The following is a 23,022-nucleotide window of genomic DNA, read 5'->3' on the forward strand; positions in this document are numbered from 1 at the left end:
CACTCATACTATCACTTTCCCCAGCCTTATCTCTTTCTGCTGGCCTTCCTCATCCAAGTAACTGTTTCTGTAAGTGGAAATGTAYGCTGCATGGAAACGTGAGTGTGCCACGCTGGCTACATGCATTTCTGGAGCAGGAATAGCCGATTATAAATGCACTATAAGTCTGCAAATTAAAATTAGACGAGCTTTCAAAAAGAAGTTAAATATAGTTAAAACGCTGAGTGCTCTGTAAGCAGTGTATTTAACAGCTACCTCAAACGCCACCCTGTCTCTCCTTCGCGTTGTGTGTACTCCGGAGACAGGCGGCTGGCTGAACAGCTGTGCGAGTCTGAGAACAAGAGGCAGGACCAGTCACAACGTGGTACAGCACAAGGAAAGGAAAGTCCGGTCTTGGAAACTCGGTCATTCGAACCCCGGGCAACTCTTGCACAGACACAGCACCGGCAGAGTGAGCTGCACGTCGACTCCGACCGACAGAACGGGGCCCCCGGGGAATGGCGATGCCAGGCCGACGTCGCGGGGTCCACGGCCAGCCCAGGAAAGCAGCGAAGGCTCCGGGCAGCGACCGGCCTGCTGCTGCCCAGSGCGTACAGCCTGCAGCTATTTAAACCACCATGCACAAAGGGCACCATCCCGAGCYCAACCGGGTTGCACAGCACGAAGCAACGAAGGTGAAAACGACAAGTTACTTTTGGCCTTTACGGAGCTCTCCCATGGAAAACGCAGTACCGAACCAGACGAAAACTAGCAGCAAGATTCTTCTGTAATCTTGCAAAGGACGGAGAGCATTACAAATCAGCACTGCCGGCCCTTCTAAGTGTCAAAGGCTTCTGGAGTTACTATTCATCATTATAAGAGCATTTACAATGGACATCTCATAAATTTTAAGATATTTTGTTTATTTCTTTTTCCCAGGAAGAAAGTTCTGCAGATTGGAACCGCCCTGGCAAACAGTTATCTCTCTGCACCGACTCCCCCTGCAATTCATCTGCAAAACCCATACAAGGAAGTGGCTTTAGCATTTCAGACAGTTTTGGCTTTTAGGCTGCTGAGTACAGTTGGATTAGTTTCTGAAATAGAATTGGCTCTCAAATTATTTGAAGCATTTGTGCTTGGTGAATGCTGGGAAATGTCATTAGCGTGCCATAATACTTTTGCCTAATGCTCTCCAAAGACTTTGCCAGAAAAAAAAAAAGAAAAAGAAAAACACAGTCTATTTTGATTCTACTAGCACAGCTTAAGTAACTGTGGTAGCAGAACTAGCATACTGCCCATAAATTCAAATAAATTAATGACTAACTTTTTAGACAAAAGAGTTTGTTTCCTTTGTTTGGAGAAAAGACAAAGGAAAGTCAAAGTAAATGAAATAAAATACAGAGTGATGCTGGGGTACTGGCTGTAAGTTTGAGTCTCTTTGCCTGTGATTTGCCTATCATTTACTGCTGGTAGTAGACAAGGGAGCAACACAACAAACCTGCTTCACCCCCACCCCACCATTTCAGTGGTGCCTTAGCTTGATGTCCCACAACTTTGCCCTCCTATTTTGTGCAATTGCTTTTTGATGTTATTTCAAGGCACTCCTTACCTCCTGTGGGGCAGTCTTCAGAATCCTTAGTTTTCTGCTCCCAGTTCTATGCATTTAAACAGGCACTGAGTTGGGAGCTCTTATTTTTAACTAACTCCCATTTATGAGCTACCTCCTCCTCCCCTGCAGAAGATGCTCTGTGTAACTCAAAGGCAGTCATAGGCCTTTTGTTCTGGTCACTAAACTAGGAAATCTATTATCAATTTTTTTTCTAGTTGTGCCGCATGGTCTGATAAAAGCTTGCGTTGGTGCTGAAAGGGGCTGCACTGCCGAAAAGCAACCAAAGCTAGCTACAAAATCTTCTGTCACGGATCCGATCCAAGAGCTGATGGTGCTCTGCAAGTACAGTTCACAAAAGCTATTCAAAACCTTCAAAATCAGTCACAACACTAAATATGAACTCTCATAAGAAGCGATTGATTTTCTTTTAATCTGTAACGGTTTAAACTGCTGTGTCTTCCTGCAAAGCCAGAAGCTGCTACAGTCCAGCTCCAGTGCAGAGTCAGTAGATATCCCAGAGAATTAAAAATAAATAAATAAATGCTGTGAAGCATCCTTAAAAACAAAATAAAAACCCAACGAGATCTCTGCCAAGAGTCTGTGGGTGTACACGCTGCGGATGGAGCTCAGGCTGGCAGTGCTTGAGAGGAGATTAAAACAAAAAACTAAACAAAAAAAACCCCAAAACATACATTTATAGAAGAAATCGCTTCCCTGTGGCAACTCAGGCTAACAACATAATGAAATATATAAGGATGGGGACATCAACGCTAATTAAAATGGGGGTCTCAGTAGTAATGATTTTAGGTCAGAGCCTTGCACATCTTGAGCTGCTTGCTCACACAGCAGCAGCAAAGGCAGGACCAGCTCGGCCTCCGAAGCATCCTCCTCTTCCCGCAGCTCTCGGAGCGGAGGACTACACCTCTGCTTCAGCAGTTCTTCAAATCCACGCRAAAAACCTCATCTGCTTCATCTGGATCAGAAGCAGAGACGTGACTACTCAAGGAAGCCTCTCACACCGTCAGGAATAGGTTAAGCCCATCCTTTCTCCGTGATTAAGACACTGCCCTGCCCCACGTTAGACCTGCAGTGAGACGAGCACAGCGGCCTGAACCTCTGCCCTTCGGATCTGGTGTTCTGCTGTACCCAAACCAAAAGCCCAGACAGGAGGCCCTGAGGAGGACCGAGGGGTGAGGCAGAGGAGCCCCACGGCAGTTCGCGCCGCGCTCAGCACTGCCTGCACAGAGTTATCCCTGCACTCGGCATGTGCAGGAGCAGCTTGGCCTTGCTAAGGGACCGTTCCCAGGCAYGGCAGCAGGTTCCACAAACGCTCAGAGCCAGTGGTTTTAGCTTTGCTATCAAGCTTCCCCACACATCCCAGGCACAACTCGAAACACGAAGGAGTTTCACAGATCAGCCAAAGGAAAGCACTTTTCCTCGTTACTCTGCGCCTGCCATCTGCTCGCTGCACCTGGCACCCCTTAAGCCAGCAGGAGGTTCAGGCAGCTCAACCCCACCGTAAAGGCAAACCCGGCGCCCGGGGAAGCAGCGGCACGAGGCCGGGGCGCAGCAGGCACGAGAGCTGGCTGCATCACGAACGCGGGATCTGCAATGGATCTGGGGCTGTCCCAGGGTGGCTTCGTCACCGGCACAGCTGGCTGCTCTTTGCCTGCGTTGGTACCTTCACTGGATGCTTCAAGAAAAGCGAAGAAGAACTAAAGAATCAAGTTGAGCCTTTTTTCTATTTATTCACTATGATTTTCCAAGTTCTTCCAACTGAAAAAAAAACTGTATTTCATGATTTTTACCTGCTTTTATAAATAAATAAATTAGACACGAACAGCTACGCTCATGGGAAAGCTTGCATCCTGCYGGCCAGAGGCAGGCATGCTTTCCTTCAACATGCAAAATCCCAAGTTAAATCCTCCACAATCCGTTTACAAAAGAGCCCAGCCATCACTCCAAACACAAGGTAACAGGGTCACTCTGTCACCTGTGCTGTCTACATCAGTTCACATTTAACTTATACAAAAAAYGAAACCATTTCAGCAGGAAGCAATAAAAACACCTTAAGACACCTTACCGGTCAGTAGGGAAAGCAGTACCACGAGAGGAGGGAGACCAACTTTCAAGTCTTATTTCTAAATAAGATAAGAGATGGATCTGAGCTTTTCTTCTCCATATTCCCCAACCACTAATACATGATATACAGAGATGGATGCTACCTTCGTCTCCTATTTTCCTAATAGGAAAATATCACATCTACCTCACTTTCTAGCAGTATATTGACTCTAAGCTCCCCATCGAAATGATAGTCTTTAAACTTGTCCAGTCAAGAACAGATGTTGTTATTAGGCACTGGAGAGCATGTTTCAGTGCTGGTCTTCAAAACCTAGAATCATAAAAGCCTTGGGATGTCTCTGGAAGGGACTTCTGGAGATCCCCACCCCAGTGCATGACCACTCTCCCCTGAAGAATTACTTGTGCCCAGCTGGAACCTCCCGTGTTGCCTGCTGCCTCTCAGCCCTGCTCTGTGCACCTCCAAGAGTCTGGCTCCACCTCTCTGTAAGGCCGCTTTCAGCCATGGTAGACAGCAGCTAGATCTCTTGAGCCTCCTTTCTTCCAGACTGAAAAACACTCAGTTCCCTCAGCCTCTCCTATGGCTATGTGTTTTTGTTGATCTCCCCTCATTTTTCCTGCCTAACGAGCCTGAATTAATTCCCTGCAACACTCCAGTCATGTAAGTTATGCCACCATGTCCCCATAAATCCTACTACTTCATAGCTCTCTGACTGTAAACTAACTCGCAGTGTCTCTTATTAGTTTCATAGGCTACATGTGTTACTACGCAGGTATCGAGCGAGCCCACATCCACGGAGGGAACGTGAGAGCCTCCCTCATCTCCATCCCAGAGGACTAGTCTCCTACACAGACACAGCACAGGAGTTCAGGCAAATGACAACTATGGAGAGACTAACCTGGTAAAGAGACACAAAGAGGATTACACTAAAGAGGGATTTGAAAAGTATTCCAGTGAACAAGTAAGGAGAGATTATTTCTTCGTACAAATAGAAGATGCTCAGGTGGGACAGAATTATGACTGAGGACATAAGAAGCTCCTCTCCTCATTTCCACTTGGGACACACTTTCTGATTTCAATTCTCCATGTAGGACTCAAAGATCAGGCCTCAGCTCAGCACGCCTCTTAGGCACAAAGTTMGCTTACTTTAGGTCACCAGTAGAAGAAAAAATTAAGGACAGAAGGTAAATTTTGAGCCTTTGTACTCTTTGTACTAACAATCTAACACACTGTAATTGCAGTATCTTTTCATGAAACAACAGATAAGGTAGACAAGAAAGAACACAGAAACAGCAAGCAGGACATAACCAAAAGTAATGGTACATCCTGCAGTGCTTCCTGCCATCTAGCAGCTGAAGATGTAGCAAATAACACTCACTTTGTGCAGGACTTCACAAACCTTGTGAAAATACACGTGCACACTATTGTAAATGTTTCATGACAGAAAACACATAATCCAAACATGCAAGGAAAGAATGCAAAACTCACCAGGCTCTAACTTGATTATTTTTACAGCAGCCAGTTCTCCTGTATGAAGATTTCTAGCCTGAAAGAAAAGAGTTAAGGCATATTTAATTATACTGCAAAGGCATTTCACACAGTCTTACAAGCTGTGAAAAGATATGTGGTGATGTCATATGTTACAATTATGGCACWATGCAATTAACTGAGAGCAATCTGGGTGAGGATTATCCGGGTTTGGTATTAGCACAGCATCAACCTCGCTGGAGTTCTGAAGTGCTACTGGCAGTTCCTTCGGAGGCTTAAAAAAACAGCTATCCGCCAGCAACCAAGAGGTCATGCATCTAAAGCATCGTTTGTAAGGGCTGCTGAAACCGAGAAGTTTCTGCTCTCTGCGCTCGCTAGGGCAGCACAAAAGCATTACGCTGCAGCACAGACTGTCCGACCACGCAGTACGCAACCGCCCGTGTTCAGGCTGCTAAACCTCAACGTGCTGCAAAAGTGGAACTGATAGGGAGGAATAGAAAATGACTGCAGATGCAGTGCTGATGAGTCGCAGTTCCCTATGAACAGCTTAACTCTTATGAGGAACTCCCTCCACCAGACCCTTACGGAGAAGGGCAGGCACTAAGAAGAAGAGCTAAGSAGCAGGAGCACTAATTCACATTTGCAGGGCTGCTCTCTCACTGGGTAGGATGAATATGTGGGGGACAACTCTGCACTGGAGGAAAACATTACAGGAACACCAGAAATAGAAAGTTTTAAGAGGTGATTTCATTAATGTTGTTAACTCCAGTAAAATAAGCTCTAAATCACTTGGGCACGATCACCAGAGCTAAGCTTTATCATTTTTGACGCACAGCCTAATCCAATTAGGCACTGTGGCATTCCCCTTTTGCTGATCATCCAAAAGTTATAAGAACCTAAACCCAACTCTTTCATTCTTACCATAACAAACATGCAGTGTCTTCTGAACATGTAAGAACTAGTTAAGAGGGAGATCATAGAAAAAGCGGGTTAGGCTGGACTTCTGAAATTGATTTTGGCAAGTATTTAGGATGCGAATGTACAACAAATTTCTCCTTGTGGACTGAACTGAAGGAAGCCACTACACAACACGCTTTCCTCTTGTACATGGCTGAAAAGTTTTAATTTAACAACAGGTAGAGCAAGATCTTGGAAGATAAGTCCTTCAACTTTGCCAAAACTTAGTCAAGCTTYCGGATCAGGAAAGGCTTTCCAACCAGGGGAAGCAGCAGCCTTTCAAAGGCGGGCACTGCTCAGCCAAGCGATGGCTGTCAAAATGCAAGCTCAAGATGCAGACGAGTATGACTCAAATGAAGACAAAGAAGCTGAACAACATAACTGAACAACTGCAGCAAACAGACCAAATCAGTGAACACAGAAACAGATAGTTATCTGYTAACCACAAAGGAAACCTTTACCACTTCTTAAAGTACCTTCCTGCCACAGATGCTTTTTAGACCACGGTAAAAATCATTTGCATTCTTCAATATCCAGAAGAAGCATGTCTCCAAGCACAGCCAAAGGATTAGGATCTCCTGGTACTGTTCCACTTAGCAACACCATCATGAAATACAGAGGTTCCCATAAGACACCAATAACAGTCTCTATCTGAAGTCGGGGAAGCTCCAACAGCGCCTATCCTAAGAGCTACCCATGCTCCTATCCACAAGCAGCCAAGCTGTCTAGATAAAGGAGAGAGATAGCTCTGTTTGCAGAAGCTCAGCTTCATTTCTGAAATACAAATATATATATATATATATATATTCCTGCCTGATATTCCTTTTCCATATAAGCAGTAACTGCCACTGCTACTGTTGTGCTAAATCTGAAAGAATGGATGCAGTCGGCCAAAGTTCTTCAGTACTCAGACTGCTTGGCAGGGATTCAAAGGCTCAGGCCAGAAGAAATCCTTGCAATCCCTAGCTCTTGACTCTCGCAAAGTATAGGCCATAGAGCTTCACCAAATTAAGTCCTGCTGCAATCTAATACCATGGTTAAGTTTTTGTGTGCAACTTGCAGCCTGAGCACGGATTGTTTCAGTTTTCAGCCACCAGAACTTTGGCTGCTAGAACGGAAAGATCTCCACCAGGTTGGCATTTATGAACTAAGCACACCTAGTTATCTGAGCCACCCACTCTAAAATACCTGGCTTTTCCTTTAACATTCCAGCTGAACATACCTCTCAAGCTGCTGACACCAGGACTACTGGTGATGACACATGCTACTCCATCATTACCGTGCCACCATCAAAGGCAAAAATGCTTCATGTTCCTTGATCCTCAATATCCTTGCTCAGAGGCTCCCAGGTACAAGAACTGTGTTAGGTCTTCTGGCTGGGCACTCATATCGCGAGTGTTCACAGTTACCCAGGCTYGCTGCTTCCCAAGAGACAGCTACCTGCCCACAAATGCAACCTGCAGCTTTTGTTCCTTGATCTTTGATTGCATCTGGTTTACAAGATTACCCACAACTCTCTAAGTTGTCACCTCTTGTTTCTTAAATGTTTATCTTTCACAACTTTCTGTCAGATAAAAACTTCCTCAGTATCAGGATTCCTGAAATCACTTTGAGACATGTTAGTTAAGAATACTCTCAACTCATTCACTATGTGTCACTCCAGCTTGCRCTGTTCTACTTTTTTTTAAACAAGATTGTGCAGTATCAAGGAAGTCGCACACAGCAAGGGACCACATCCGCACTGCTGCCTTTATGAGCCAAACTTGAAATTTCACTRCAGATGACATTTGACCAAATCCAAGTTCCCCATAATTTCCCTGGTGTGTGGAATTAATTTATGGTCTTCCAATTTGTTTTTGATATACTTCTTTACCGGAAAAAGAAATGAAGTCAAGCGAAATAAACCATAATTTTCCAAGTCATCTTATTCACATTTTAAAAACCTTCTAATGATAAAATATTTGTCYTCTTCCAGTCCCCTGAAACTTCGTCAGTATTTCACATCTTAACTCAAAATTAGCTTAAACCATCCAGAGACCAGGRTAGGTTTTTTAAAGTATTTGGATGCCAGTAATCCAGAGCTGCCAGTTAACAAGTACATTACTTCAATAGTTGCTGTTTGTATCTCTTGAGCTATTATTGATATAACAAGTTACTATTTATATGCATTTATCACATATAGAATGACAAATATATATCAGAAGTATTCAGAATAGTAGTTCAGAAAAGATATATRAACTGTATTGTCTGAACTACTATTCTGAATTCTAACATTTCAGGCTAATGAGGGATAAAAGAAATACTTAGATTTCTTACTGTAATTCTGCTGGCCTTGAGTCCTTCCATTCTCTTTATCTATTTCCTATAATAYGTAATGAAGAGCCTCCTAAAGACTCGTTTTGGAGACTGAGTCTTGCAGAGCTCCCTCCCATGCAGGAGCCCACATTCCCATTGCGAATGTGTCCTCGTTCCCAACCAGCAGAGCTCTGCTTCCCTGCCCAACCAGAGGACTTGCTGCAAGGCTTTCCCCTAGAGGAACACAGATCCTCTGCTATCTGTTAGTATCAATCTTATTTCAGTTAACGAGGCTCGAAACCGAAAATGTTGGATTATGTTAGTCARAAGGAAAATGAAAACACAATTAAAACACAAAATTAAAACTACAAGGTTTTGGCACAAGTATTGCAAAACTTCAAAAGACAATTTGACCTACACAAGAATGAGACCAGAACAAGGGGCTGAGCCACAGACTATGCTGCTCTGTGTCACATACAGTGTATACTTACAGATGAGGAAGGATTAGGCAATCTTTTGATCACCTCTTGTTCAACTGTCCTACAGGCTGCTACAGAAYGGGCCAGACCACCCCAGCAAGCACAGCTCCTCTAGAGTATTTTAGCAGCTCCACACCACAAAAGCATACACACGGGCAGTGTTCAAAACGAAGCAAAACACAGGTACAACAGAACGGATTAAAGGTTACTCTAAACCTGTGGTCCCGTCTCCAACAGCGGATGCTTCAGAAAAAGATTAAGTAGAGAGCAAGTGAACAGCGATACTTTCCTGATGCACCCTCCCAGCCGCAGAACCAGCACTGCATGGTGCCTTCTGCTGCAGACAGAGCCAGCATTTGTCTGTCAATCCTGGAGAAACAGACAGTTGTCCAACCTAAGAACAAGATCAGTGGTGTGTCCCAATGCCAAACTCAAAAGCGAGAGGTGCAGGCTCAGTAGGACCACTTTTTTTTGCAGGGAGGAGCATTATATTACCCACAGAAACTACAGGCTTTGCTCTGCACCTTAAAGCTCTTCTCAGACCTTTATCAAAAAAGCTTTGGCGAGACAGTGGAACACATCACGACCCCAGTGACAATCCCAGTGACATGTACACACATGCATAAAAATAAGTAATCAAGAGGCAATATTAAGAAATCCCGAAGAAACTGCCAGACTGGATTAGGTTTCAGATCTGACCAGTGTACCATTTTGTTTCCAGAAAGGTGGCAAACGATGTGTAAGAGAAAACAGTTAGATCCCAGAAGACAGCAACCTGCTGATCTGCAACAGGATTTGGACTATGTCCTAATGCAGAAGTTCAAGTGTCCACCATAATTCACTATGACAATTTTGCTTATCTTACAATTTACATTTCAGTTCATGTCAGTTCATGAGTTTTAAAAAGTTCTTTCCAAATAGAACAGAAGTAGGAAGCTGGAAGACCATCTGGCAGCTAAGGTGAAGAAGAGTAACACAAGACTACTACTAATAACGGAAAGGAGGGGCTGAACTTCTGAAACACTATCTCTTTACCAGATGAGTTTAACACCCACACTGTACAGCCAGGTATATTTACTGGAAAGCTTCTCACAAAACCCAACTTAAAATGAGCATAAATTAATCCCCATTGCACGAGTTTCAAATTGCTATACTTGACAAAAAAGAATATTGCAACCTCACACAGTCCCACACAGCATTAGGAAAGCACTTTTGTGAAAGAAATCAGACTTTCTGAAAACCATTTAAAAAAATTCCTTGAAAATTTGCAACTAAAGATTGACCCAGATGTAGAGACTAGCTGCAGTGGCTCACTGATAACCACGAGCTCCTGTCATGCCCACCTAAGCAGTCTCAGGACAAATCCAGACCTTGGCACGAGGCTTAAGTGCAAGGAATCGGCTCCGCAGGGCACAGGCTGGCTGCACAGCTCCTCCACTTGGTCTCCAGCCAAAACCAGCAGCTCCTGCTGCAGCCTCCCAGGGTTGGGTTGGGTAGAAGGTGCTCTGGTTCCTGCCCTGCACCAGGCACCTCATGCTGCAGGCAGTCTCAGAAGACCTCTGCAGAAGCAGTATATGTCTCATACATTTTTTCTTCCATTCYCCTGTACCTTAGCTCCTACCTGTCCATGTGTACTAAAGCCATAGAGGTGCAGTTGCCAGAGAATTAAGGTTCGGGTTTTGTTCCCGTTTTCTTTTTATATAAAACAAACCAAACAAAACCAACACAACATATTTCACAGTCCCATCCCGAGAAAACCTAGAGTACAGGACTGAACAAAAGCCCTCGTGCTTGGCACTCAGAGCATCTCCACAACAGATGCTGAGCAGGTATTTTTTTTTCCCCATCACACAAGAACCTCTATGAATACATTAAAAATTTAGAAGAACAAACAGAAGAGGTTTAAAAAAAGTGGGACAATGAATCTGCAAAGTATTCATGCAGATCTTACTGAAYGGGTTTAGATCTGTGCCAGACAGAAGCGCTTGCACCTCCCATGCTGAGACCCGACCATGCTCCTTTCATCTTTCAAGGTGTCAGATCACGTGCAAAGCAGATGCCAATCTAGTCTTAGCTGTTCGGAAAAGATACCAAACAGCAAGCTATGATTTTCAGAGCTCTTTTTCAGGAGGCAGAAACGCTCAGAGGCAATTGTTCACTCCRCAGTTTTCCAGCTGGGTTTCTAAGATCGAAAGCAGTACCAGGCTCTTTTATAGTGAAAGGCACAGAGGCTTTCAGAAACCATTTCCGTAACAGAGCCTTTGTAGATTCAGTGCACTAGAAAGGGACCGTCTTACAACTGTCACCAGTACGACTTTTCAGAATAAGCCAGAAGTGAAGATTCATGGGTTGATTTTACTTTTTCATACGTATTTCTGAATTGCTTGTGTCATCTAGCTCACGCTGCAGTAGCACTGCCAGGAAAGCAACTGCACTGGCTGCCAGAGCCCAGGATTCGACAAATATAAATATTGATTTTGGTGGGTGCTCTACAGATAAAGATACTGATGCTCCTCATCCGTCGGCTAGTTATTACGTGTGAGCACAAAGCACAAGTTATACTTCACAGCTGTCACTCCTACTTCCACATTTACAGTATTACAACCTTCTCCTTACCGAAGGAGTAAAACTCAGAACAGACAAAAGTACCAGGGACCGAAGTCCCAGTGTTTAAATAAAAGCCACATTAAAACYGAAACTCAGTACGGTAAGATCTGTGACTGGCACTCCTAAGCACCGCTACAACGCAATTAAGGCTAAATGTATTTACTTCTATTGGCAGTCAGTGACATTTAGATAGTGTATCTGCTGCTGCAAAGAAAAYTGGGAGGGGAACCTACCTTCCACTCGCACTTTTCAGATACTTTCTTATTCAAGGTCAATTAACTCGAGCATTAAGGGATYAGAAGCTCATTAATGACGTTAGGCCAACTGCTTTTATTCAGGCGCAGAAAAACAGACTAAGGATTTGTATAAGCAAAGTGGCTTCACAGTTCTGCTGCAGACATCAATGGCCAGTAAAACATTTAATTCTTATTCCTAGCAGTAACTACTGAAGGACAAAGGCCTAAGGCAACAAGGATATGGACAGTAAGAAAGCAGAGATCAGGGCACATCTTAGCAGCAGCTACTTAAATAAATAAARCTATATGCCTCCAAGTAGAGAGTTTATTCTCCTACGAAATTTTCTTGGCAGATCGTCATTTACAAAGTATCTGGCATGATCCTTCCAAAAGCTAGGGCTAGAAATAGACCTGGACCACAGAAGTGCTATTTAGCAACTAATGCAACACAAAAGACGTAAACAAATATCACATGAGGAAAAAAGGCCCAATGTTGACTCATTCGGAGCAGATCACTGGCAGAAAAAAAAAAAAAAAAAAAACCAAACCTTTGGAAGCTGAAACTATGTGAATTAGATTATTTTGAAAAGCTACTAGAAAAAAATCACTTTCCTGCACAGGTACATCTTTGAACATAAGATCAAATAAATTAAAGAATGTCCATGAAGCTAATWATCTTATTTTACCCCTGCMCTGAATGTATAGATCAAGACATARGGGAAAAACAAACCAAAACAAAATCCCCAGTATTACAGACTACAAATTCAAGAAACATCAGAAGACTACATAATTCCTCAGCTGAAAAGGAATTTATTTATTCCCTAGAGTTGAAAGAATGAAGAGTTGTGTCAACCAAAATATTTAAAGAGTATCTGTATCTCTTTTTTTCACAGTAAAAATCAGTAAGTTGATCAGATAAAATACTTAATCTCTTAACATCCCTGCATGTCAAGAAAATTCTATTAATCCAACTCTCTATATAAGAAACTTATATGATAGAYACCAATGTTTTTAAAAAMATTTTTTTTATTTCACAAAAGCTATGAAGAACTCATGATAATTTGTACATAAAAAGGATACATCCGCTAAGCAACATGTCACAGTCACGCAAGAAAGAGATGGCCGGGATCCAAAGCACTGGGCTACACTTTCCCATCACAACAAAGAATCTGGCTTTCCAGGCTGGGAGGAAAACATGTTTTTGAAAGAAAAAGCACTGCTTTGCTTAAAACTTTTTTTTTAAGCCACTTCTGTTTCATTACAGAATTTTAAGACTGTCACCTTACTTTTCTGGCAAAACTTTGAAAAATAAACTTTTTATTGTCTTGCCTTGTAACCATGAATTTACATACCAYGAGTTGTGTCCCTTCCAAAGGGGAGAGCTAAGGCAATGCTGCTGGTACTTTAAAGGGGAGCACAAACTGCAGTCTCATACCATCACTATCTGCACACAACTCCCTAAAACAGCAGAAATATTTTAGAACGCACTTCTAGATTAGTCAGAACAAAATAGCTAAGTGTGTGCATTTTGCTCACTTTGGGGGTTTTATTAAAGTTTTTTATCCTAGGATTGCAGAACTTCGCACTGTACCTGAGGCGTGTCTGCAAGCTCATTTTTAACTACAGAGTCTGTGGGCAAACCCCTGAATTTTAATGYTACACACACACTCTTCTGCAGTATYGAGCCTTTCAAATCAAAGGTACAAACCTCTGCTGACTCCTTCTCCTTAATATAACTTATCTGATAGAATCTAGAGAGAGACAGGTGAAAAAAATAGATCCAACTAGAAAAATCTAACTCCAACAAAGTTATTAATTGCTTTTCCAATTCCAATTACTYAGAGGTGAACTCAGTTACAAAACAAGACATCAAGTTGTCTTCATGCAGAACATAGCTCTCTTATCTTTTGTTCTTTACTGTTGTTGTTTATATTGAAACAGTGGCCAAAATGGAAAGAACATAAAAAAAAAAAAAAGCAGCCCCTGTAAATCAAAGAAGTTGGAAAAAAAATAGTTTAAAATGGAGGCAGAGAAAGGGTGATTTTTTTTGTCCTAAGATTAAGCTTTGGTATGCACACGTATTACATCAATTGCTGTCATCTTCTTGGAGAAGAGAGGGAGGAGGACTGATTCTCTTTGCCTTGGTTATAACACAATGATTTCCTAAAAATTTCATTTTGTGTGTGTGCATATGCATATATATATATATATATATATGTACACATATACACACACACACACATATATATAAAAATAAATAATAATGTGTGTCTGCTTCTTTCTGACTACCGGGATACACCATTACTCACCTGTTTCTACTACAATTTAATTTTTATTCAATTTTAATTGAAAGCACTTTCCCTCTTGCCGTATTCCTCGCTGTTTCCGAACATGGTCAGCCTTCCTTCGCCTGACCCCGGCGGCCGCGAGCCTCCCTCCACCCCCCGAAGCGGGCAAGCCCGGCAGTCCGCGCTCCGAGCCTGCCGGAGCCTCCAGACCCCAGTCCCCTCCCCGCAGCGGCTCTGAGGATTTTCCAGGGACCGGCCCTCCCGAGCCAGACACCACTGAGGAATGTATCCGCGGAGGCTGGAAYAGATCATTAAGGCCAGCCGGCGAGACTGCGCTTAGCCCGTCTGCTTCTCCGTGCTGCTTCCCTCCTCCTCCTCCTCGCTCCCTGCTCCACGCTACCGATCAGCTCAGAAGTACCCTCTGCTCAGAAAGCACCGCAGAGCTGCCGTGTACTGAAGGCCACCAGGTCCGGAGCACAGCGAAAGCCACCTCGCTGCCTCTACAGAATTTCCTCTTTTCTGGAAGCTGCAGTGTCTCGGGACCAGCTCAGCTGCCACGTGCACGCAGTCCTCGGCATCCCTCCTGCCGTAGGGAGCACTACAAGGGAGGTTTTACGATCTGCCTAGCGGAAAGCAGCAAGCCACAGGATCTTCAGGAAGTTAAACACTAACCTGTGGGTATTTCTTACCTAAGGCAGTAACCAAAACGCAAAGAGCGAATGAAAAAATAGCCCTGTCAAGCAGATCAAATCGAAATAGATTACAGCCATGTCCTTAAATAGAAGCACAAAGTTGTCACGTGTAGTATTACACGTGCTATAAAGTGTCCTGAAGATACATTCCGCAAGCACGTTCCACCTGCGAGAGGCTTAAGATATCATTATTGCCCATCTCTGTATAAAAATGCCAGACACCGAGCTCACGTAGCCAAGGGGCAACCGCACAGGGTTCACGTGCGTGGTTCATCCGGAGTTACAGAAAGCTTCTCCGAACCAAGCAAAACGGCAGACACAGACGAGGTAATGAAAGCAAAACAACCGAGGAGGAGGSTCAAAGCGGTAACATCAAGAAAACTCAACGTCCAGCAAGACCGCGTCCCAGGGAAAGGCGAGGCAGACGAGGAAAGGGCCCGCCAGCACTCCTCCACACCGCGGATCCAGTGCAGCTAGCCTGCCGGGAGAAAAACGCACTTGGTGTCGCACACACTCTTCCATGCGCTCTCTGGAGCGCCAAGGCCAGAATCAGAGGTAACAACTGCCTCCTCTCCCGCAGGAGTCATCGTTTCACGATTTCACGAAGGAAGGGCACGGCCTGCCTGTTCTCCTCCTCCTTCCAAATCCCAGCCCTACAGAAGACCAACTTTGCTGGCCAAGTCAACACAGTCAGTCTGAGCACAAGAGATCCCAGTTTAGGATTTAGACGAGTCTCAACACACACAGAATGAGGAAAAGAAGAAAATTTAGGTTCATGAGTCCAAAGCAGTAGTCTAAATGAGCAATAACTCTTGTGGCTGCTGAACCAGTTGCAGACCATAAAACATTCTCCTCAAAAACTCCCCATCATTCTCCTAACTCCCTTTCTCCCTGGTTTGGTATTATGAAACAGGGATCAACATTTTGACAAAGTTTTGAAGGCATTATGTTAAGCAAAAGTGCCATGTAATATTTTCTAACAGGCATTAACGCCTCTTCACAATTAACCGAGAAGCAGAGCACTGGAACTCAAGCCGCGCTTTCCATTTAAATGCACACCTGCCTGACCAAATAAACAGCTTTATCAGAAACTGCCTATCCTATCCAACTGCTGACCCAAATTCCTCCTAAACTTCATGCTGGTGCAGGTATTTTGACTATGCGAATACACCCACTACAGCTTCAGAAACCCTCTCCCCTCACAAGCTGCTAAATGCTGCAGCAATCATGCCCACGTATTGGCACCTAGCTCAGTTGCCTCCCTGCATGTATCATTATCTTCTCCCCTGCAGTGGAAATCTTCTTTTCAAGGTACTGGGCATTTTAAGCAGCAATGCTTTTTTACAAAAAGAATTTTAAAAGGTAAAAGATCTCAGCTGTTTAAGAGAATCCATCTAATATTTAAATCGACATCTTTCCTCTGACAGACAATAAAACAGTCAATATCTGTGAGTGACACATCAAATATTCTCCCTAACCCCACTGTAGACCAAAAACATCACATTTCAGCTACTGCTGTTTGCAAACCCTTCGCGAATGTAACACTCAAAGCACTGTAGCAGTTCATCGCTGCAGAGCGACGAACACCCACCAGGCCCTGCTTCCTGCTCTCTCCTGGCCAGATTTTAATTTATAAGTTTTAGCAAGACCTAGGAAACAGAAAAGTGCATCAATACAAAAAGGTGTAACCCACTTTTATTCTTTCTACTTATTTTTTCCTGTTTATTACGGTAGTTAAGGGACTTTACCARTTAACTTCCATTAAGATTAATGACTAAACCTCCCAAACATCTTTGTGATCCTAACTATTATAATTCAGCTACTATCTTCCATGTCTGTACATTAAACAGCCAATTAAGGCACTTTATGTCACTTCAGTAATGATCAGCAGACAGCCTTACATACAGCTAAGAACAAAGCAAAAATACAGCTTTTTGGAACGGACTATCACACTAAATGTAAGACCTGGCTTTATCACCTTTTACCCACTGGTGTCCCCTCTTCACTAATTCTGAAGGTAAACGGTATTGCGTAGTTCTTGCACATCAGTCTCCTGTGAGGACATTCTGGCAGCAACGGTTAATGAGAAACACAAAGACTGTAACTCCATCCTCCCCAAGTAGCACATTAAGATGATACATCGATAACTCACCAAAATAAAATAGTTTATACCATATATTAACTTAATTAGAATGGGAATGAGTACCTTCCCTCCAAAAGCAACTTCTTAACACCATGATAGTCATAATTTACACCTTTAACACACACAGTCACAAACTTGAATGGAAATAACATAGATTTCACTATTTCTATTTAAGGGGAAGTAATGATGCCCTTAATGCTGCCCAGGGAAGAGCAACACTAAGAAAGCTCAGAAAAGATTACGTACCAATACAGTCAATAAAATTATACTGCAAAGACCTCTTCATTCTGGGAAGAGAAACTGCTTTTCTAGAGTATCTCAAAAATTTCATTTCAACAGGCTGCAGATCTGGCTGCCTACACCAACCTGGAAACGTGTCTCGTTCAGCTTTCTCAATATGTCTAGCCAAATCTTTCCTCTTATGTACACAAAAACATCATCCTTCTATGCTCTACATTAATCTGGAAGATGCAAAAATAGACTTGGGAGAAGACTAATTCTAACATGCTAAAATATCAGAATGTGGAATTATGGATGCTGTTTTCATAAAAGAGCTCAGTAAATGCAGCAGTGCTGGCTACCAGAACTGTATGTCAGGTCAAAGCTCCCATGGATATCCCCGACTGCATCTCGCATGAGCTTTTCACTATCTTCAGGAACAGTGAAATTAGTATACTCACATATACCAATACACAGGATAACAGATYAGGGAAAAATACCGGAAGAGGCCAAGGCTTTGGAACAAAAGCCCTGGCACTTCCTATTCTCCCTCTGCTGCAGTAAGTTACACATGTAATGAAAGGCATCTGCTCCAACCATCTCAGTGTTCTGCAGTCCCAAAAGTGAGTAAGTACATGAGATCTGTGATGCTAAATGCACTAGTCCCATAATTAAACTACTTCTTGACACAGTGGAGAGGAACATGCTATTCCCTACCTGACAGTTCTGCCAGCAGTCCCTGGATCGAGGTAAGATGTTAGCCTTTCCCCCAAGCCCTTCTTCCTAACACTTCTACGTACACAAGACCCCTCCTGAATCCCTTTGCTTGGGACTTGTCAGAAGCAGGATGGGAAGAGCATCCACAAAAAAAGATTCACGTACACACTACAGTCCTGATGGGAAGGAGCCAGGAAGCAATTCCTTTCCCTACCTTCCCCTGCACTCTTTCTCCAAGGCACGGAGAGCGTGTGTGGGAACTGCCAGAGACGTGGCCAAGCTGTGGTTGTTTGCTAGAGCTCTCCACTAGTCCTGGATGAAGAGATGCTTTGGCTATTTGAGGGCTGAGAAGGTCCCGGTGGACTATCCACCGTGCTGCATAAAATGAATTACTCTACCTCCGGGGAATTTAAAAAGCTGAAGCATTGAATGGAAACTGCTCTGTACAAAATGCTGGAATTTTCCCTTAAATAAGCCAGCAATCTAAGAAGGAAATCGGTTTATCCAGTCTCCTGAAGTGAGTAACTCCCCACAGCTCCGAGTTTCACGTGACAGAGACATTTCCTGTAAGCCAGCTGCAGGGGAACACATGACTGGGCAGCTCTGGATCTCAAATTGATGCTCGCAGGCTAAACGTTATCCAGCAGATGAGGACACTGCTTTCACAAGAGCTGGGTAGGTGGGAATGGAGCAGAAAGGCTTTGCTCTCTCAGCAGAACACCTCTTATCTTGATAAACAGAAGCGACTCCAGTTTTTAAGCAAGCCACCCTGGAGCAGATTCCCTAAATGAGGTCAGGGAAAGAGGGTGAGAAGTGCTCATGAAATGACACTGTATGGTACCAATCATGGAAGCATGCTCTCCTGTCTAGCAAACCGCAGCCTGGCAAAAAAAATGGGGTTACGTTATCTAATAGAGAGATCCCTTCATTGTGATTAAACAGATTAGTTAACCTGTTAGAAAGACTACTTAGTAAAGCCAAATGAGAAGTTAAAACCAATGATCTTTTGCAATACCTCTTCTGCACACACACTCTACAAGGAGATTCTGCCAAGGGCTGGTAGAATAAACCACCTTTTGCTATTTTTCAATGATCAACAGGGTCAGGTCTGCCATAGCTCCCCCACCTCCATTGAAAGCACAGTATCATCAGTTTTTATAGACAATAAATGCAAATTCTTGAACAAAAGATCCTGTCCTAGTGACTGAGCTTTTATTAGACTCTCAAAATACACCCACTACCACACAAGCTGCCATAAACCATAAAGGTTGCTGCATCCACCAGAGCTTGCTAAGTGTTTTTATTGCTAGGAAACCATCAGAAATTAGGGAAGAACTTATAACTGTTCTAAATTCTTGAAGAAATAAAAAAATCTGGAATGCTAACAAAGTACCAAAGTGCAAGAAAGTCTTGATAACTTAAAATCCAAGATACCAAGGTTACTAAGGAATAACTTTTATGAATAATAAGAAAATTGTGTTGTTCTCAGATTGAATCACCTTGAGTTGATACTGCCTCTTCTTTTCAGTTACAGCCATAACTAAGGTGCCAGGTGCCAAATACAAATAAAGATAGAAAGCATATTTGTCTTTCCAGCTGCAGAGAGGGCAGACAGTTATTGGTGTCAGCCAAATAYGCTGGCAAACTCCATTACAGCTTGGCTAACAGGAAGAGCTATTCACCCTGACACGGATATTCTGCATATTTCTCTTMTATATCTCTTCCAACAGAATTTGGAATCACTGAGCTACCTTAAGCTATAGATCTTGGACACATTCAGAGTTGTCTATATGAGATGGTAATGAAAATGAACRTTGCATCTTCTGGAGATGAAGCTGAAGTAGCTACCGATATGCAAAGGTTCTGATCTTTGATCTGTTCTTCCTTCTCACAGATTTCCTCTGCTGCCGGCAGGGGGGAGTTCAAAGTGCCTGAACCGCACTGTTTGCTTCCTCTGAACAGAGATCTCATCCTGGGGTGCAAAGGAAAGGCTCACATAAAGCTCCTCTTGTGTTACAGCAGTGATCTGCAAGGATATGYGTAGATGGAATAATAATAAAAATTAAATTAAATTAAAAACACTCTCATCTCATAACTCTTTTCTGTGCAAGTCTGTAGGACACCCTAGCTCCCCTCCACTGACTGTCATAAGAATCACATAAAAATAAGGAAATCACCTACCCWGCAGAACGCCTCCCAAAGAAAGAGTGCTAGATTGTAATACTGAAACTGAAGTTGACATCAGAGCCAAGGGTGGTACCAAGAGGACAGTAAACTCAGCAGAACAAAAACTATTCCTTCCTCTAAGAATTCAAGATGCTTTAGTAACTTTCATTTTTCCAGAATCAAAGCAAATGATGCACTGAACCCCAAAAATGCACACAGACTTTGGAGACAACGGCTGTTAGCACACCCTAGACTATTTCCTATATTGCCATTTACTCAGGACAAGACTGCTGGCACCAAGAGCACCACAGTCGCCTTTCTGGATGTAGCCTTGGTACTAGCCRACTGAAGCACACTGAAAATTTTCTACCAAGGTTTCTTTGGCACCTCTGATATCCAATATGAGAGGACATAGCTATGCAAAAGAGGTGGAAAAGAAACACGATCTTATTTGTAAGAAGATCGCTGAGATTACTTGTTTCTGAAAATAATAGATGGTGAAAACTGGATATAAGGAGAAAAGTTCTATTCCTACCACAGTATCTTTAAATACTGATAAAGGGATACTAGAACTCATTATAGTTGGATTCCTAGGAGACAGGGTTTGCAAGAGCTCACAAGGATGTGAAAAAATTACTGCACAGTAAGTGAGGTGAGAGCCATCAGCTCGGAAATAACATGGAGCACTGGCACAGATACCTCACCCTTCCACTCTAGCATTCAGCATCCATTTCAAAAAGCAACACTTTTGTTAAACACTGAGTGGAATGAGTCTGGGTCCTCACATACCCTTAACAGGGAAGGTACCAAACACAGGAGGCAATGTTTAAACYCAAACAGCTTGGGTTTAATACTGAATGTGAACGTTACATGACAAAGATCAAATTCTTATTAAAGAAAAAGGTTATAAAGACAAAAAATTGAGAAAACAAAGGCTTCCTTCCAACTCCTAAATATTTTAAAAGAGGATGTCAACAAGCTAGTGAGTAACATAGTTCTCAGCAATAAACACACATCTTCCTGACTGCTGCCCAAAAGAAAAGACTGCAATTCTCCAGAACAGAAAGTCTACAGCAGCAGGAAGAAACTCAAGAGCAGATGGTTTGATGCCTTTCTAAACACCTTTGGTATGGAAACCCAAGAGAACACAAGGCTCAGGCATGGCTACAGCAAACACAGCTGACCAGTGGCTTTGATCTGCAGAGGAAGACTGGAATCCCTCCATGTGACAAATGTTTGATGGTCATTTTCGTGTGTAACATATATTCACCAGGAAGAGAAGTGCTGAATCAGGGATGGCCAACCCAGCTGCTCTGTAGCTGCCAAAGTTTATTTGTACAAAGTTTGGAGCATTTGATTAAAAATCATCACAGCCACAATTCTGCTCTGGATTAAAAAAAAAAAAAAAAAAGCCTTAATCCTCCATTTTTAATCTAGTGATTTTAAATAGTAGAATGCTTTAATCAGTAAGTTCTCATGATCTGTGATATGAGACTGACATTCAGATTATTTTTGGAATACTAGATAAAAGTTCTCAACACCCATTGACTACAACAGGAGTGATGCGTACTCCAGAGCTCTGAAAATTAGGCACTGGTCACCCAGGGAGGTCCCAAATCTGACATGAACTGGAGAGAATTCTGCTTTCAATGGCAATCTTTTAAGAAAAGATATGCTCCCCCCGCCCCCAAAAAAATCCTTTTTGAGCACAAGGTTCTCTATCTATCTGCTATGATCCAATTTCATTGCTAGGTATTTTTGCGCAGCAGGGATGAGTGACATAACCACATAGGTTACTCCTGAAAAAAAAATCCCAAGAGAATAAGAATAATCTCCCCCAAAATCCCAAGAGGGTAAGACTAGGGGAAGGAAGACTGATCCAGGTGAATCAAGAAGGAATGAAATTTCCATTAYATTTAACAAAAACATGTCTCTTATTTCTGCTATTAATTCGGCACATTTATCTCCTCCTGTGCTTACTTTAAAGAAAGCTGCTGTAGCACTGTTCATAATTCTGCTTGGAAAAATAAAAACAAACCAGCTTTAGGATGGATGCACATGATCGTATTTTATCACGGTCTCTCAGTGAAGATAGACATCTAGCTATTCATCACTCAGAAGGCGCCTGCAGAGGGGGCTGGACTGAACAAATACGTGATTTTTCAGCTCAGCTGCCAAACAAGAGCATTAAAAAAAAAAGAAAAAAAAATCAAGCAAATAGCATACATCAACTATTCTTTTGTCCCCCTTTTCTAAAATTGAGAATTAATTAAAACTTCATTTGGGGCAGTCACATTAAAATTCACCAGAAGAAAGGCTTTGCGTAGCTGGGGGAGAGGGAGGTGGTCAGGAGGAGGTGGTGGTGGTGGACTGCGGCCTTTTGCTCCCCGACGGAGCCAACAGACTAGTGGTCAGGGCACTCACACGTAGCAGGAGACTTTAATTCCTATTTATGCCGGAGGGGTGGTGACTCCCGCATCTCTCAGCACCGCGACAGAGTATGCTTTCCCCCAGGTCTCTCCGCCAAACAAATAAAAATGCCAGTGGAGGAAATTGTGCTAAGATACAGCATAAGCAAATCATTGCCCTAATACGAAATTTTGTTTTCTAGTCCCTTCAGGGTACCGACACCTATAAATACACGTAACCTACCTCACAACTCTGATGGCCTGATGTTCTCATGCAACCAAATCTGAGAGGCTAAACGGAACCCGCTGGCCTCACACAGTCCCGAGTACTGCCAGAAAATACCGTGGATTTGCAGAACCGCGTGCTTTTACGGGTCATCGTGCAGGACTTGCAATAAAAACTGACCCTGTACAAATCAGGGGACAAAGCACCACCGAAAAGCTGCAGGTTCACCGAAAGGCGACGCCGGCACCCCAGAAAACCAACCAAGAGCTGGGGAACGTCTAACCGCGATACAGGAGTTTTCCCGGGACGGGACCTGACAGGCCACTTCTTGGCACGGTACGTTAAATTCCACTCACGTTTCCACCAACTTTTTTCAGTTTTCTGTCCTAAGACACGGGACAGTTGGATAGTTTCTGCCTTATCTGCAAATGTG

At 43.1% G+C, this 23,022-nt stretch overlaps 1 protein-coding gene across 1 annotated transcript in view; it reads right to left on the minus strand.

The window, feature by feature from the left end:
• The window catches only part of MAP4K5 (mitogen-activated protein kinase kinase kinase kinase 5), a 62,276-nt gene extending 39,534 nt beyond the window's left edge, over window positions 1-22,742 (minus strand). The window contains exons 1-2 of the mRNA XM_085297880.1: window positions 22,707-22,742; window positions 5,157-5,214 (exon numbers count right to left, since the gene is read on the minus strand). Of these exons, the coding sequence (XP_085154006.1) occupies window positions 5,157-5,214; window positions 22,707-22,742 (94 nt within the window). The remainder of the gene's footprint in view (window positions 1-5,156; window positions 5,215-22,706) is intronic.
• Between the last annotated feature and the right edge of the window lie 280 nt (window positions 22,743-23,022).

Source organism: Rhea americana, unplaced genomic scaffold, assembly GCF_003343005.1.
Source record: "Rhea americana isolate MKP2758 unplaced genomic scaffold, rheAme1 scaffold_131, whole genome shotgun sequence".
Lineage (NCBI taxonomy): Eukaryota > Metazoa > Chordata > Aves > Rheiformes > Rheidae > Rhea > Rhea americana.